The following is a 15,200-nucleotide window of genomic DNA, read 5'->3' on the forward strand; positions in this document are numbered from 1 at the left end:
TTATTCTTTATCCTCCACGTGGAAATGGCGTATGAGATGTAAAATGGAGGGAAAGGAGTTGGAATCGAAAGTCTGGTCTGATCTACGGCATGATCTTGATACTATGGTTTGAACTGTGTCCCCCAAAAGAGCAGAGATGCTTAAAAGTGTAACAGTGAGCAGAGACCCGAGTGCAGAGAGGAAGCCAGGCAGGGGAGGCATGGGCAGAGCACCCAGGAATGAGCATTCTGGGCAGACCCCAGAAACAGCCCTGGAGGCCAGATGGAGGGAAGGAGTGAGTGGGTGGAGTAAAGGGGAGGTGGCCCCAGGAGGCCACATCTGGGGACTGGTGGCCACTGGCAGGACCTGGACTCTGAATGAGATGGGGGCAGCTGGAGAGTGTGGGTGGAGAGATGATAAAAGTTTGTCCTTGAAGTGGCTCTAGGAAGAGGTGAAAAGCCAGTCTGGGGAGTCTTGACCTCCAGCCCATGTAGTTTCCACTTTCTTCTGTGACCGTGAGGGCCCTTGAAGAGAAGAGTTCTGAGCACAGGGGTTAGCCAGAGGAAAGGTTCATCCAAGGAAGGAACCAACTGGACCTGTGTCTTCAGCATCACGAATCTAGCAGCTGCATGTTGGCTGGATTAGGGAAAGGAGAATGTTGGAGAAAGGGAGATCCATGAGAATATTACCACAGCAGTTGGATAAGGGGCGCCTAACTTGCCATGAATGATCAGCAGTAAGGAAATGCTAGTGCAAGGAAAATCTGGTGCATCCGTTACTGTGGAATATTTTGTAATTGGTAAAAAGTAAATCATATATTCACATCTCCAGACTTGGAAAGATGCCCATGATGTATAATTCAGTGCTAAAAGCAAATTGCAGAGTAATGCATATAAAGGAATCTAATCTCTCCATCAGTAAAACTCGTGTGTGTGTGTGTGTGTGTGTGTGTGTGTGTGTGTGTGTGTGTGTGTTGTATGAGCTTGGTGTCAGTCAGGACCACCCAAGCTGTGCTTGGGGTCCCAGGGGCTTACTGCCACAAAGGATTATGGCAGGTTCAAATGAACACAGGTCCGTGTGGGTCAGCTGAGGGAATCTGCCCCTCACTTGACACGAAGCTTGGGAGGAGGTCCAACATCATGTTTCCATGATTGCCAGGGAGGGGAGGGGGCTTGGTAAGTTGTGCAGTAATTTCTACCCAAAAGATAACATATGTCTTCTTCCCACACTTTATTTGTCAAAGCAAGTCATATGGCTTCCTCTGACTTAAAAGAAAATGCTCACTGCATTGGTACTATGTTCCCAGAAGGAAGGGAGTTAGAAATATTTGGTGATGAGTCCTAACGATTACCAGAAGCATGGAGAATGGGGTGGGACAGGCAAAAACGAGGAAGGATATGCACTCTGGCTCCCTTGTCGGGGGATGGGGAGGAGGAAGAGAAAAGTATGGAAGCGTATTTAACAGATGGGAAGGTCATGAGCCTCGTGGAAGTAAGGGTGGAGAAGCGCAGACAAACAGATGCGAGACTCTGGGGTCCTAAAGTAAGAAGACATTGTTTTCGAGTGTGGACGTGAAGAATTGTCAACGGCGAGGCTTAAAAGTTTGCACCTGGGTTGTTGGGGACAAAGACATCGTGGGCAGGATTGCGTTACCCTGCAAGAGGAATAGGTTTAAGAACATAACAAAGAAGCTCTTAACTTGGTTTGAAACTTACAGCGCTTGAGGTTCAAGTAGCCCAGAGAGAAAGATGTGGATGTCTCACAAAAGGCAAATGGCGGCCTCAGTTAAGGGAAACACTTCAGTTGGGTGTTCTGGGGAGGAGTTCTACCTCTTCCAATGTCACGCTGATCCAGGGGTCTGTGCAGGGTCTCAGTAATCACACCGGTGGCTCCCCATTCTTCAGCCTCCGGACAGAGATACAGTCAGGGAGGCTGTCAGTCATGGAAATGTCCCCATGGGAACATGGAAACCCAAGTGCTTGCATTCGCCTTTTTGGAGCTTTTAACCCACACGTTCTTTAGATGTGCCAAATCCATTTTGGTCTTACATATGGCCCTAGTTGAAGTTGCTTTGGAAAGAAGGCTAAAAGGAAAAATAGAGCCCTCTGGAAGCAATAAGAAGCGAAGACTGTTCCCTATGTGGGGCTTGCAGCCACACTTGACTGTCTTCTTCCTCGTCCAGCCTGTGGAAGGCTCTCTGGGCACCTCGTGCTGTTCCTGAAATGCTGCCACTAAAATTCAAAACTTGATTTAATACAGCTTGCTTAATTGACCTTTAAAAAAATTCATTTTGTCATCTAAAAATGAACACTTAACAGGAGTAATTGTATTTGGAAAACAGAATGTCTATTCTCCATTTGGTTAATGCAGATAAGCTTTCCATGTGCTTCCTTTTCAAAGCTCAAAATGTCTGCTGAACTGTAAAATAATTGAAATAATGTTAGAGTTTTAAAGCTGTCCAAAATTAAGCTGTTCAAAAGTTACGGTAATTTCAAAGAACTGCAGGTTTTTGCATTAGAGGAAAACTGTAGTTGTTTAAGAGAGGCTCTTTTTTGTAATTGTCAATTCTAATACTTGAAATAACCATTTTTTAATGTTTATTTTTGAGAGAGAGAGAGAGAGAGAGAGAGAGAGAGAGGGCAAGTGTGAGCAGGGGAGGGGGCAGAGAGAGGGAGAGAGAGAAGCCCAAGCAGGTTCTGCACTGCAGCACAGAGCCCGATGCAGGGGCTCAAACCCAAGAACTGTGAGATCATGACTTGAGCTAAAGTCCAGCACTCAACTGACTGAGCCACCCAGGTGCCCCTGAAAATAATCATTTAATACCTCTTGTAGGAAATAGGATTTTTCATTAATGCCGTGTGTAGAAATAACAGTGTCTGGATTAAAAATATTTCCTGTAAATTTGTAGTAGAGATTCCAAAGTAAATTTAATTTTCTCAATAAGCCATGACCATGCACAATTATCTATCTATTTACTTTTGAGAGAGAGAGAGTGAGCACGGGGGAGGGACACACACACACACACACACACACACACACACACACACACACAGAGAGAGAGAGAGAGAGAGAGAGAGAGAGAGAGAATCTCAAGCAGGCTCTGCGTGTCAGTACAGAGCCTGACATGGGGCTCAAACTCCTGAACTGTGAGATCATGACCTGAGCCAAAGTCAAGAGTTACATGCTTAACCGACTGAGTCACCCAGGCTCCCCTCTAACTGACAATTTTGTTAAATGTTCATTGTTGTGTGTTACCATTTATCATAAACCACCAGTCTGTAAACACAAACTGAAAGTTAAGCGTATAGAAATGAAGGAAATATGAACAAATCTTGAAACATTAGCAATTTCGTAATGATCATTAAAAATCGGTCCTACTTACTGAAAGAGTTCAGCATCTGAGCCAAGATGTCGGGCACTTCCTGTGATTGTCTTAGCAGGAGGGGAAAGAGCTGCTGTCTTTCCACGTCAGACTTGCAAGAATGTCTTGTGTGCACGTGTGTCTTCTGTTAGACCTTCAGCTTCATGGGATTTTTATCAGGGGAAAGATTTCTATCAGGGGAAAGATTTCTATCAGGAGAAAAATCCCATGAATCCCAGCTTCATGGGATTCCTATCAGGGGAAAGTTTGTCTTGGTCAAACTCTTTACCAAGAACACATAGAAGAATTAAACCCGTGGATTGCTATTTGGGCTTTGACACTGACTGGTTGGGAGATATTGGCCAAGTTTCCCATTTCTCTGGGTCAGTGATACCCCTTTTAGAAAGCAGGATGCAACTATTGAAGAGTGGAGAAGGCACTTGTACACTGAGTGCTCCTTAAATGCATGTGCTGGTTCTTGGCAGTTTTGAAATCTGATTTGGGGCTCTAAGAAATCACTCTGTATATTCTCTTCTTGGGAAGTGGAGGCAGGGGACTGCCCCAGTCTGCTTGGGTCGATTGGCACCTAGCTCAGAAAGGTCCCTCCGAAGAAACGCCTGGTTTCTTTCCATCAATACTAGGTGTTTTGGTACATAAACTGTCTAACATATTTTTTTACCATTCCATATATGGAATAGAAAGTGTAGAATGCTGTATAATAATACATGAATGAAAAGCATCTTCACAGCCTTTTTAAGGAGGTAAAATAAAAAAGCATTTACCAGCAAAATAGTATGGCCATGGTGATCCTTTTGCCCATATGTTTTGGCCTGAAGTCCATTATGACTAGACTGAATTAGGAGTGGGCATAGAACAGATGGGCCATGCCCAACCAAAGCTCCCTAAGGGGGATTCCTGGATTCGTTTTCACACTCCTGGTAGGATTCTTCTTGGCTGTTATTCTGAGACGCTTGAACTCGCAGGACCTTAGAGACGATGACCCAGGGACTTCACCCCAGTGTCTCACTGGAGTGGGGCTGGGTACCCCTTCTCTCCGGATACATCAGCTGTGAAGTGACGGCTGATACACGTGACTTTCACGTGCCTGAGAGCCAGGATTCTGCATCTGTCCTCCACCTCCAGAACCTCAGAGAAGCTTCATACGTGCTTGTCCAATGAGCAGGTGTTTGGGAGAAAAGGAAGGGGCGTGTTTGAGAGGTCCAAATTTCTTTTTAGGTTGCGCCCCTGATCTTCCATATGCCCTTTTGTCTGTGATGCTTGTACCCATGGAGCTTATACCGCAGACCCCTGGACAGTGAAATGGTGACCATTACTGTTTGATCATGACCTGTGGTGCGGCTCCCCTTCTTCATTCAGGAAGGGGGCCCAGTGTCCTTGCAGCCCTTGCTGTCTTCAGACCCACCGTGAGCAGCGCCTGGTGCCCAGGTTCTTCTCGCGAACACACATCCGGACTCCCCGTGGAAGAGCTGGCATGGTGTCTCCCTGTCTTTCCAGCTGTGCTGGGGTTTGGGGTTCCTTATGCAACACGGGTCACTCTGCACGCGGGAGGAGCTCTTTCCTTGCTTAGCTTCCCTTTTGTTCTTGAGTGAAGAGCTGTGGGGCGGAGCTCTCCTGATGCCGCTCTTCTGCTTCCCTGACCTTGGCTCTTTCCCCACTTGATTTATCACCTTTCCACCCCCCTCAGTGTTCTTCTGTCTCTGCTGCTTTTTTGACGAAAACAGCCTGTTCGGTTACCTACTAAGCCATTCCCTTTTCCATTCCGAATCTTTCTGTAAGCTCTCCTGTGGCTTTTCTTTCTCACTGAGGTGACGTTCACATAACATCAATTAGCCATTTTAAAAGGAAGAATATGGTGGCATTTAGTACATTCACGGTGTTCTGCGACCATCGCCTCCATCCCGTCCCAGGAAGTCTGTCATCACCCCAAAAGGGACCTCTGCGCCTACCAGGTGGTGACTTCCCCTACCCCCTTTTCCAGCCCCTGGTAGCCACCAGTTTGCTGCCCGTCTCTGTTCATTTATCTATTCTAGATAGTCCGTACAAATGGAACCTGTGGGCTTTTGCCTTAGCTGCGTTCTCTTAGCATAATGCTCTTGGGGTTCATCTGTGTTAAAACATGTTATCTCAGTACGTCGTTGCTTTTTTCTGGCCGACTCGTATTCCATTGCATGGATGTGCCACAGGCCGTGTATCCGTTCATCCGCTGGTGGACATTTGTGTGGTTTCCACCTTTTGCCTGTTGTGAATCGTGCTATTGCAAACACGTGTGTGCATGTATCTGTTTGAATGCCTGTTTTCAGTTCTTTAAGATACGTACTTAAGAACGGGATCACTGGGTCCTAAGGTGGTTCTGGGCTTAACTTTTGGAGAACCTGCCAAGTGGTTTTGATAACAGCTGAACCACCTCTGAGCTGTTTCAATTTGTTACACGTCCACACCACTCGATCCTCTGGCGTCAGCTCCCCCAGATGAAACCCGACCACCCTCCAGGGATCTCCCGACACAGTTGGAGACATAGCTCAGGAATCCAGATGTGTGTTTGGAAGCACAGATACTAAACCCGAGGAGTTAGGGACCAGCTTGCATCCAGATCCAGAGAGTGCTCAGAGTTACCTAATGTCTGCAGTAGTTTGGGGATGAAAGTTGGAAATCTTCAAATATTGAAAAAGAATGATTTTTTTCTTCCCCCTCACAAGAGTTAGTCCTTTATTGTAATCCATTGGGTTTGTTTGAATGTGCCGTCTTATTTTCTCATAATACTACTCTCTAAATGGGTGCGGTTCGGGGCGCCTGGGTGGCTCAGTCGGTTAGGCGTCTGACTTCGGCTCAGGTCCCGATCTCGCGGTCCGTGGGTCCGAGCCCCGCGTCGGGCTCTGTGCTGACAGCTCAGAGCCTGGAAGCTGCTTTGGAGTCTGTGTCTCCCTCTCTCTGTGCCCCTCCCCAGTTTGTGCTTAGTCTCTCTCTGTCTCTTTCAAAAATAAGTAAATATTAAATTTTTTTTTTCAACGTTTTTTATTTTTGGGACAGAGAGAGACAGAGCATGAACGGGGGAGGGGCAGAGAGAGAGGGAGACACAGAAACGGAAACAGGCTCCAGGCTCCGAGCCATCAGCCCAGAGCCCGACGCGGGGCTCGAACTCACGGACCGCGAGATCGTGACCTGGCTGAAGTCGGACGCTTAACCGACTGCGCCACCCAGGCGCCCCTAAAATAAGTAAATATTAAAGAAGAAAAACACAAAACTACACGGGTGCAGTTCGCGGCGTCTTGTGCAGCCTTTCGTGGGCAAGGGAGAGAAGCACTGGGGACGGGCGCTCTTGCTGACTCTCCCTGTTCTTCTCCCGTAGGTGTCCTTCTTCCTCTTCATTATCTTCGTGGTATACACCATGCTCCCCTTCAACATGCGAGACGCCATCATCGCCAGCGTGCTCACGGCCTCCTCCCACACCGTCGTGCTGAGCATCTGCCTGTCCGCAACGCCCGGGGCCAAGGAGCACCTGGTCTGGCAGGTGGGTGACCAGTGCCCCCCACCCCCACCTCTGGGTGCCAGGGGTGCTGTGCACCTGTTCGGGGTGCGACTGGGGTACCCGGCAGGTGCCCGAGGTGGCTGTGTGTGGCTAGTGGGGAGCCAGCCACACCCCACCTCCAGCAGCGGCATCAGCACGTAGCAGTCAGCAACAGGGAACGTTGCGGACGGCCGCTCCACTTTGCTGGTTGCTGGATGGTCGTATGACTGTGGATGCTTCAAAGCTGTTCTTACTATGCGTTGGAATTCAGCACCCTGTTTTTAGAGTGAAAATAACTTACACAGTTAAATTCATAATTCTCCCCCACCTTCATATCCGATAAAGCCCTCTCTTTACAGAGGGGGAAAGATCTCCATTTCCTGATCTTCTGACAGGTCCGTGGGCATTAAAAAAAAAAAAATAAATCTTTCAAATGCTACGACAGCAAATTTAGCTTTGCTAGTAAGTGGGGTTTCGAAGAAGCCGTTGTGTTTAATTAGTTAAAAGCATTTGAAAAGTGACTTGATTTCCTGCTATGCACATCCATAAACATGAGGGTCAGTGGTTTGGAGTTGTCCCTAAGTATCTTTTTTTTTTACTTGAAACAGGTATGTTCAATTACGCTCTGTTAGAATCAAATTTAAGAAATGCAGCCATGGTGTAAAAACGCCGAGGGTGAGAGGACTGGTTAGGAACAGCACTGCCATTGAAAGTGGGGGTTTAGACACGGATCACACGAGCCCTGTGGGGTCTGAGAAACCCGTTTGTCGTTCACTCGGTGGAATGTTTCATTTGGAAACTTGACATAGAGCTGGAGGCTTATCCTTGGGTGTCTGGAAATCCCGCTTAGCTGGAAAGCCTTCTGGGGATCCCTTTTCTCAACATTCCTCTCCTAGAGCTCCTGTGAAGCCCGGCGTTCAGTCGGAGCGGTCTGAAAGACAGCCTTCACTGGCACGGGGTGAGCGTCAGAACCCTGGCCCTGATTCTGCACGGTGGGCTCCAGGTTCCCGCTGACTGGTTCAGACGTGGAGCAAAGCCACGTGCCCGCACGCATTCCCTGCCACTGGCCCGAGTAGCCGGCACCACCCGAGGCCCAGATGGCGACCCGTCAGTAACGGATCAAAGGAAGGAACGAAGGTGGTGTTTTATGAAAAGAAGAAACAATGCAGCTGCGCCTGGGAAGAGGCGGGGGAAATGTTCCTTTTTGTACGGGCTCTGCCCCAGCTTTTACTTCCTTGCGCCGCATGTCAGAGCCTCCCTTGAAGGTATTTATGGGATGTGTCTCCTCTCTCCCATAAATTCCATTTTTCCAGTCTCCCTGGAGTGGGGCTTGGGGGGGGGGTGGGTCTGTTTCTGCAGTAGGAACGGGTATGTGATCAGCTGAGCCAGCTGACATTATGACAGTCACTGCGGGAAAGCCCTCATCACACAGACACGGGGGCTCTCAAGCCTGTTTTCAGGGCTTACAACACTTTCCTGGTTTTAGGTTACCCTAGAACACATCCGCTGAACATTTCGTACCTATCTCTTTGGCCCCTTCATGAATAAATACAGTGTCTGCTGGGGCAGATGTAATAGAAAAAATATCTTGGAAAGGAGGATTAAGATACATGCCTGTAAGGATCAAATGGGTTTAAAAAAAAAAGCGGAGGGGGGGGAATAAATGGTTTGTCAAGAATCTGATGTATTCTAGGTCACTACGTACTGTAGTGCGTTTGCTTTTCTTTCAGAGCATTTTTATTTTCTTCTGCAAGTTCAAAAAATTGGGAAAGAATGTAATCTTAAACATTCAGTTACTCAATTTTCCAAACACACAAAGAAAAACAATTTTTATCAGTGGACAGCCAGAGATAGGATAATTCTGGAAGAGCAAAAAAGAATAAAAGTTTTTCATTCCAAATGATTCCATGTAAGAAAAACATTGAAAGGAAGCAGAAGAACAGAACGTCAGTTTTCCTTTTCTTCAGAAGTAATTTCACAATGATTCCGAGGGCAGGGAAAGGCAGGATACACTGACAGATTGAAAATGGAAGGTCCGTTGGTAAATGTCAAAGTCATGAGGAAAAGAGATTTAAGCACCTTTGGCCACTGCTGGACATGTAACCTACAAATAGCACTGCTTTGTGATGGGAGAAAAACACTTCATTGATAACTGTTGATGAAAAGTGTACATAAATTAGGATGATACACATTAGGTGGTTATACTGCCATGGTGTAATTGTTTAACGCAAAATTACTGAAAGGCTGTCAGTTTCATATGAAGAAAGAGGTTTGCTGATGAGTGGTGATCAGTGTCCCCCTACATTATAAACCGCTGAAGACAGAGTGCATTTTGTTTAGCGTGGACCCATATTAATGTTTGTTTGGGGATACCTGGGTGGCTCAGTTGGTTGAGCATCCAGCTCTTGATTTTGGCCCAGGTCATGATGTCATGGTTCATGGGAATGAGCCCTGTGTTGGGCTTGGTGCTCCGCATGGAGCCTGCTTGAGATTCTCCCTGTCCCCACCCCACCCTTCCTCTGCCCCTCTCCCCCACTCATGCTTTCTTTCTCTCTCAAAAAAATAAAGAAAAGAAAAGAATGTTTCACTTTATTTTTGGAACATTGCCAATCCACTGATAGCATGTAATGCTTCTGTGTTAACCAAAATGTCGACTTCATAGAAAACCCTATTCCCTTCCACGTTGATTAACAGAGTTCATTGTTCTCGGCACATTTATTTTCCCAGCATTCATCTTGAAGTAGAATTCAGTCTCAGGCTACAATATATTACCCAACTGAGGGAATTTACTTAATCACTGAAAGTGATGAATGAGCATTTCTAGTACATTTAAATATAAAGTATAATCCCTGACTTTTTTTTTTTACTTTTATTTTGAAACAATCACAGACCTACCAATAAGTTCCAAATCTAATACAGAGAATTTTTTTTCCTAATCCACCAAAAGATAAGTTACCAGTCTGATGCCTCATTGCTCCTAAATCCTTTATTTATTACTATTATTTTTAATGTTTATTTATTTTGAGAGAGAGAGAGAATGAGCTGGGGGCAGAGGGACAGGGAGACACAGAATCCGAAGCAGCTTCCAGGCTCTGAGCTGTCAACACAGAGCCCGACACGGGGCTCGAACTCACGAACCGTAAGATCAGGGCCTGAGCTCAAGTCGGAGCCGCTAAATGCTTTAGACAGTATCTCGTACGATGCCATTGCACTTAACCATAATGCAACTATGAAAATTGGGAAATTCACATGGCTCTGCTGTTGTGATTCAGATTCATCCAGCTTTCCCAACAACGTCCTTTACAGAAAAGGGCCCAGACCAGAATTCTGCAGCGTTGCCGGTGTGTTCTCTAATCTCTTTGGTGTCTTTCTTTTTTTTTTTTTTTTAATTTTTTTTTCAACGTTTATTTATTTTTGGGACAGAGAGAGACAGAGCATGAACGGGGGAGGGGCAGAGAGAGAGGGAGACACAGAATCGGAAACAGGCTCCAGGCTCTGAGCCATCAGCCCAGAGCCTGACGCGGGGCTCGAACTCACGGACCGCGAGATCGTGACCTGGCTGAAGTCGGACGCTTAACCGACTGCGCCACCCAGGCGCCCCTCTTTGGTGTCTTTCAATCTGCAGCAACCCCTTAGTCCTCCCATGGCTTTCGTGATGTTGACACTTTTGAGGATGGCATGCCAGGTACTTTATCAAATGGTCTTCAGGTTGACTTTGTCTGATGTTTCATCATGAATGGATTCGGTTGATGCATCTTTGGCAGGAAACACAGAGGTGATGGTGCATTCTCATCACGGTCTCTCAGGGTCTCATCGTTTATGTTGGACTTTCGTCTGATGGCCGTCTGCCAGGCTTTACCGCTTTGGCATTACTCTTCTCTTCTTTGTAATTAAGGCATATTTTGTGGGGAGGTACTTTGAAACCAGGCAAATATCCTGTTTTATTCACTTATTGATGTCTAGACCGTCTTGTGTTTCCCTGTTCTATACAGAGGGTTATAAGCCCACTTATATGAGCCCACAAGTCTGGGCTCAGACTTGTCCAGTGGGCGCCCCTTCAGGCTGGCTTCTGCACCTTTGGTGATGGTCCCCATCACTCTTTGAGCACTTTGTTGCTTTCTGACACAATAAGACGTTTCAGGCTCATCTCATGCTTTCCCTGCCCTGGCCCTAAAATCTGCCATCCCTCCGAGGAGCCCTGTTCTTCTTGGTGAAGAGTGGCACTTAGCAAGCTCTAGGCTTGTAGGTCTTCTCATTCCCACTGGGTTGTCACTACTCCAAGACAAGGGGCACACGCATTTACATCTACATCAACTTTTATCTATACCTACATATTAGACACCATGACTTCACACCGGTCTTTCCAGCCTGCCACGAGTTTCATGCCAGTGTTCTCCCTTTCTCTTGTGATTCCATGGCCAATAGTGAAAAAAGTTCAGTTGCAATGATTCTTAACGTATTTACTTACTGGATCAATGCCGGTGTGTAACCAGTCTCCTATCTCAGTCGCCACTCCTACCCCCACACAGGTGTCTTCTCACTTGGCCCACATTCCCCTCCCCTAACACCTGTCCCCCTCCCCTGGCTCAGGCTATGACACCACGTCCATCTGAGGGTGCCCCCTCCCCCAACCGGGGCTGTGTCCTCTGTGTCTTCCCCATTGTAGAGGCTGCTGGAACCCACCCCAGCTTTATCACCTTGGGCGAATTCAGCTTCCCTGGTCCCCTCTAGATGCAGATGTTCCTTGCTCTGCCTGATGGCTGGGGACTGAGTTATTCAGGTGAGAAGGAAACGGACAAGAAGGGCAGGAGGAGAGAGGATGGGGCAAGGGAATGGAAGAAAAAGAACACTATTTGAACAGAGTTTATTTGTGGAAGAGGAAGAAGTTTTTTTCCAGCTGCTCTCTGATCCATTTTGTACTGTACTAGTCTCCCAGCTTTTCCTGTAATTACTTCGTCTTTGTTTTCCTAACTGGGTGTCAAAGAGCAGTTTTTCTGATATGACCCTGAAATATCAGGAAACTTAAAAAGCAGTTTTACATTGTTGATGTAAGAAGAATGCATTAATTTTTTTTCTTTTAATGTTTATTTATTTGAAAGAGAGAGAGAGCAGGTGAGGGGCAGAGAGAGAGGGAGACACAGAATCCGAAGCAGGCTCCAGGCTCTGAGCCATCAGCACAGAGCCCGACGCAGGGCTCAAACTACGAACCGTGAGATCATGACCTGTGCCAAAGTCAGATGCTTAACCTACTGAACTACTCAGGTGCCCCAAGAATGAATTATTTTATTTATCTATCAGAAATTTAGTGTGAGCCCCAAAAGTCCTTAGCATTGCACGGTTAACTAGAAAACAAGAAGGTTCCTTGTATCAGTAAGGTAGCACACATTTGAGTAAAAATTCTCTGAGAGCAGGAAGGTAGGTGTCTTCTTTGCTTATGGCTGTATCCAGCAAAGGGAGACTGAGGTGCTGCATCCTGCTTCCGCTCATGGGTGAGGGTGGCCGGCCTGGAGACAAGATTGGGCAGCAGGGCAGGAAGCTTGCCTCCCTGACAGGGGCAGGGAGTCTGTCACTCAAGCGTTGGTGTAGGCTGCTACAGCCTGTGTATCTGATTAGATATACTTGTGTTCTCTTCTCTGTTGGCCACACTTCTGTAGGTCAACATCACTGCCGGCAGTCTGCCGAGCTCCCCCCCCCCCCCCCCCCCAGGGATTGCCAAATAGTCCTGTTTCTATGCCACGATTACATTTTATATTTGAAACTTACTTACTTTTCTTAAATGTTCCTTTCCTTGGTATTCACACCACATTCTGGATTTTCATTTTGTGTATCATTTATTTTCCCAGGATACAGATTTACTTACACAGGCCAGTTATTTGGGAGCCCATATTTATTAGAGAAGATAAGCGAAGGAGTGGTTATTGGTTTTCTATTCTAACAGGATTACTCCTGTTTCTGATAAATGGTAGAGGGTTCCTGTATGCGGTGGATACTTTGCCGTATTTAAGATACACTTTGAAAAATTTTAGTTTGGACCTTAAGTAGAAGATACAGTCTGTCACGTATGGCAAGAACATAATCGGTAGTCATGAAGATTTGTTACATAACTGATTCTTCTGCAGTATAATTCAGGAACTGTATATTGGAGTCTGGAATTAAATTGCATTTAGGATCTAATCTGAGAAGCTCAAAAGGAAAACAGCAGGTTACCAGCTGCCGGGACTCTGGCTCTGGAGGAGACTAATTGTTGGGAATTTGGACGTCTCTTCCTACTGTCTTGTCTTCGGAGAAGCGCAGGATGTTAGTACTTTCCACAAGAGGGAAGAAAGGACACTGAACCACTGTTCCTTTTGTGTAGCATCTAGCTATCGATGGAGGGGGATCTGTATCCTGTTTTAGCAAACTATCAGTTATGGGGTCTAACGACATTATAATTTGGAAGGAATGGGGGTAAGCCTGGAAAAGAGGTAAAAATAGGAAAGTGTCTGATGTGACTGAATCCTAAGGCAGATCTAAGGCACTGCACATGTCTGCTCTCCTCGTTCCTGTTCCTTCCTTGTCCCCCCAGCCCGGCAGGAATCCCCACCCCACCTTTAAATGGCGGAGCTCAACACCATCACCCACGGGGGAGACTTTGGTGGAGCAAGTGACCAACAGCAACACTATTAACGCTTTGCTGCAGGGCATCCTATCTACCGCTTGGAGAATGTTCTGGCACTTTCCTGCAGTGAAACGGCAAGAATGCTCGACACAGAACTTTCCTGTTGGTAGTTAATCATTTTACTGTCATGGTGGAATGAGACCTCGGTTTATTTTTCAGCATTTGTGAGGCTGTTTAGAAGAGGGGACAGAGGGGCGCCTGGGTGGCGCAGTCGGTTAAGCGTCCGACTTCAGCCAGGTCACGATCTCGCGGTCCGTGGGTTCGAGCCCCGCGTCAGGCTCTGGGCTGATGGCTCGGAGCCTGGAGCCTGTTTCCGATTCTGTGTCTCCCTCTCTCTCTGCCCCTCCCCCATTCATGCTCTGTCTCTCTCTGTCCCAAAAATGAATAAACGTTGAAAAAAAAATGTTTAAAAAAAAAGAAGAGGGGACAGAAGGGACAGAGGTAAAAGGAAGCCCTGTTAGACCATGAGTTTTTGTCTTGGAGATTTGATCAAAGGCGCATGAAACAAAGAGGGTTTCCTGAGAAATGAACAATGCTGATCCGTCACCCTTCATCAGTCTCTATGTCCTCTTCTGGATTCTGTCATCAAAACTGTGTGCCCTCTGTTCATTCAAACCACCAGATTCATATCAAATACGATACATTATAGATCGATTACAGGTTGGCTGAGTGGCACACTCACTGGTGGACATCTGGACACGTGATTGTCCTCACGTGGTCACCTACCCACACAGCCACGTTCCACAGTACACCGGGATCTGAGGCTCTGTCCTTTCCAAGTGTTTATTTTTGAGGATAGTTTGTGAAAGATATTGATTCTAATCATATATTAATCCATCCGTAATTGCTCTTTATTCTTTTATATTTATTTTTGAGAGAGAGAGAGAGACATAGAACATGAGTGAGAGAGGGCCAGAGAGAGAGGGAGACACAGAATCGGAAGCAGGCTCCAGGCTCCGAGCCATCAGCACAGAGCCCGACGCGGGGCTCGAACTCACGGACTGTGAGATCATGACCTGAGCTGAAGTTGGACACTTAACTGACTGAGCCACCCAGGCGCCCCTAAATTTTTTTGTTTTAATGTTTGAGTGAGAGAGACACAGAGTGTGAGAGGGGGAGGGGAAGAGAGAGAGGGAGACACAGAATCCAAAGCAGGCTCCAGGCCCTGAGCTGTCAGCACAGAGCCCAACCTGGGGCCCAAACCCATGAACCGTGAGATCATGACCTGAGCGGAAGTCGGACACCCAATTGACGGAGCCACCCAGAGCCCCCTGTAATTGCTCCTTAACATTCCTAGAAGACAATGAGAAAATCAGCCCCCTGATGGGGACACAGGACTTCTAACTTGTACTTGCAGGATGAATAATGAATTTGCTGAATTGTATGAACTTGAGAGAAAAATGTATCTACAGCTTAACTTGAGCAAGAATTTTGCTCTGGTTCTAAGTGACCTCTTTGAAGAGTAGACAGAAACTCAGTGATTTGGTGCAGTGGAGAGAGGATGTGTGCGTAATTACTGGGAGACACTGCAAGGAAAGATGGACCTGGAAATGTGGCTACTTACCAGTGGTGTGGGAATGGTAATAATAGTTTCTTCCTAGCCACGGACATGGTTAAATGCGATGATAAATGAAAATGACTTACCTGGGCCAGGTGCATGGTTAGCGCCAAGAAAC

The 15,200-nt window shown here is 46.7% G+C and overlaps 1 protein-coding gene across 4 annotated transcripts in view; it reads left to right on the plus strand.

The window, feature by feature from the left end:
- ADCY2 (adenylate cyclase 2) overlaps positions 1 to 15,200 on the plus strand; it is a 415,997-nt gene that overhangs the window by 111,710 nt on the left and 289,087 nt on the right. For all 4 annotated transcript variants that reach the window (XR_015240410.1, XM_086675813.1, XM_086675806.1 and 1 more), the window contains exon 3: positions 6,708 to 6,869. Coding sequence is in view for 3 of the 4 variants with exons in the window: in XM_086675813.1 (XP_086531939.1) it covers positions 6,708 to 6,869 (162 nt within the window). In the remaining variant the exon portion in view is untranslated. The remainder of the gene's footprint in view (positions 1 to 6,707; positions 6,870 to 15,200) is intronic.

This window comes from Puma concolor, chromosome A1, assembly GCF_028749965.1.
Source record: "Puma concolor isolate L17-30 chromosome A1, mPumCon1.1.hap2, whole genome shotgun sequence".
NCBI classification, from domain to species: domain Eukaryota; kingdom Metazoa; phylum Chordata; class Mammalia; order Carnivora; family Felidae; genus Puma; species Puma concolor.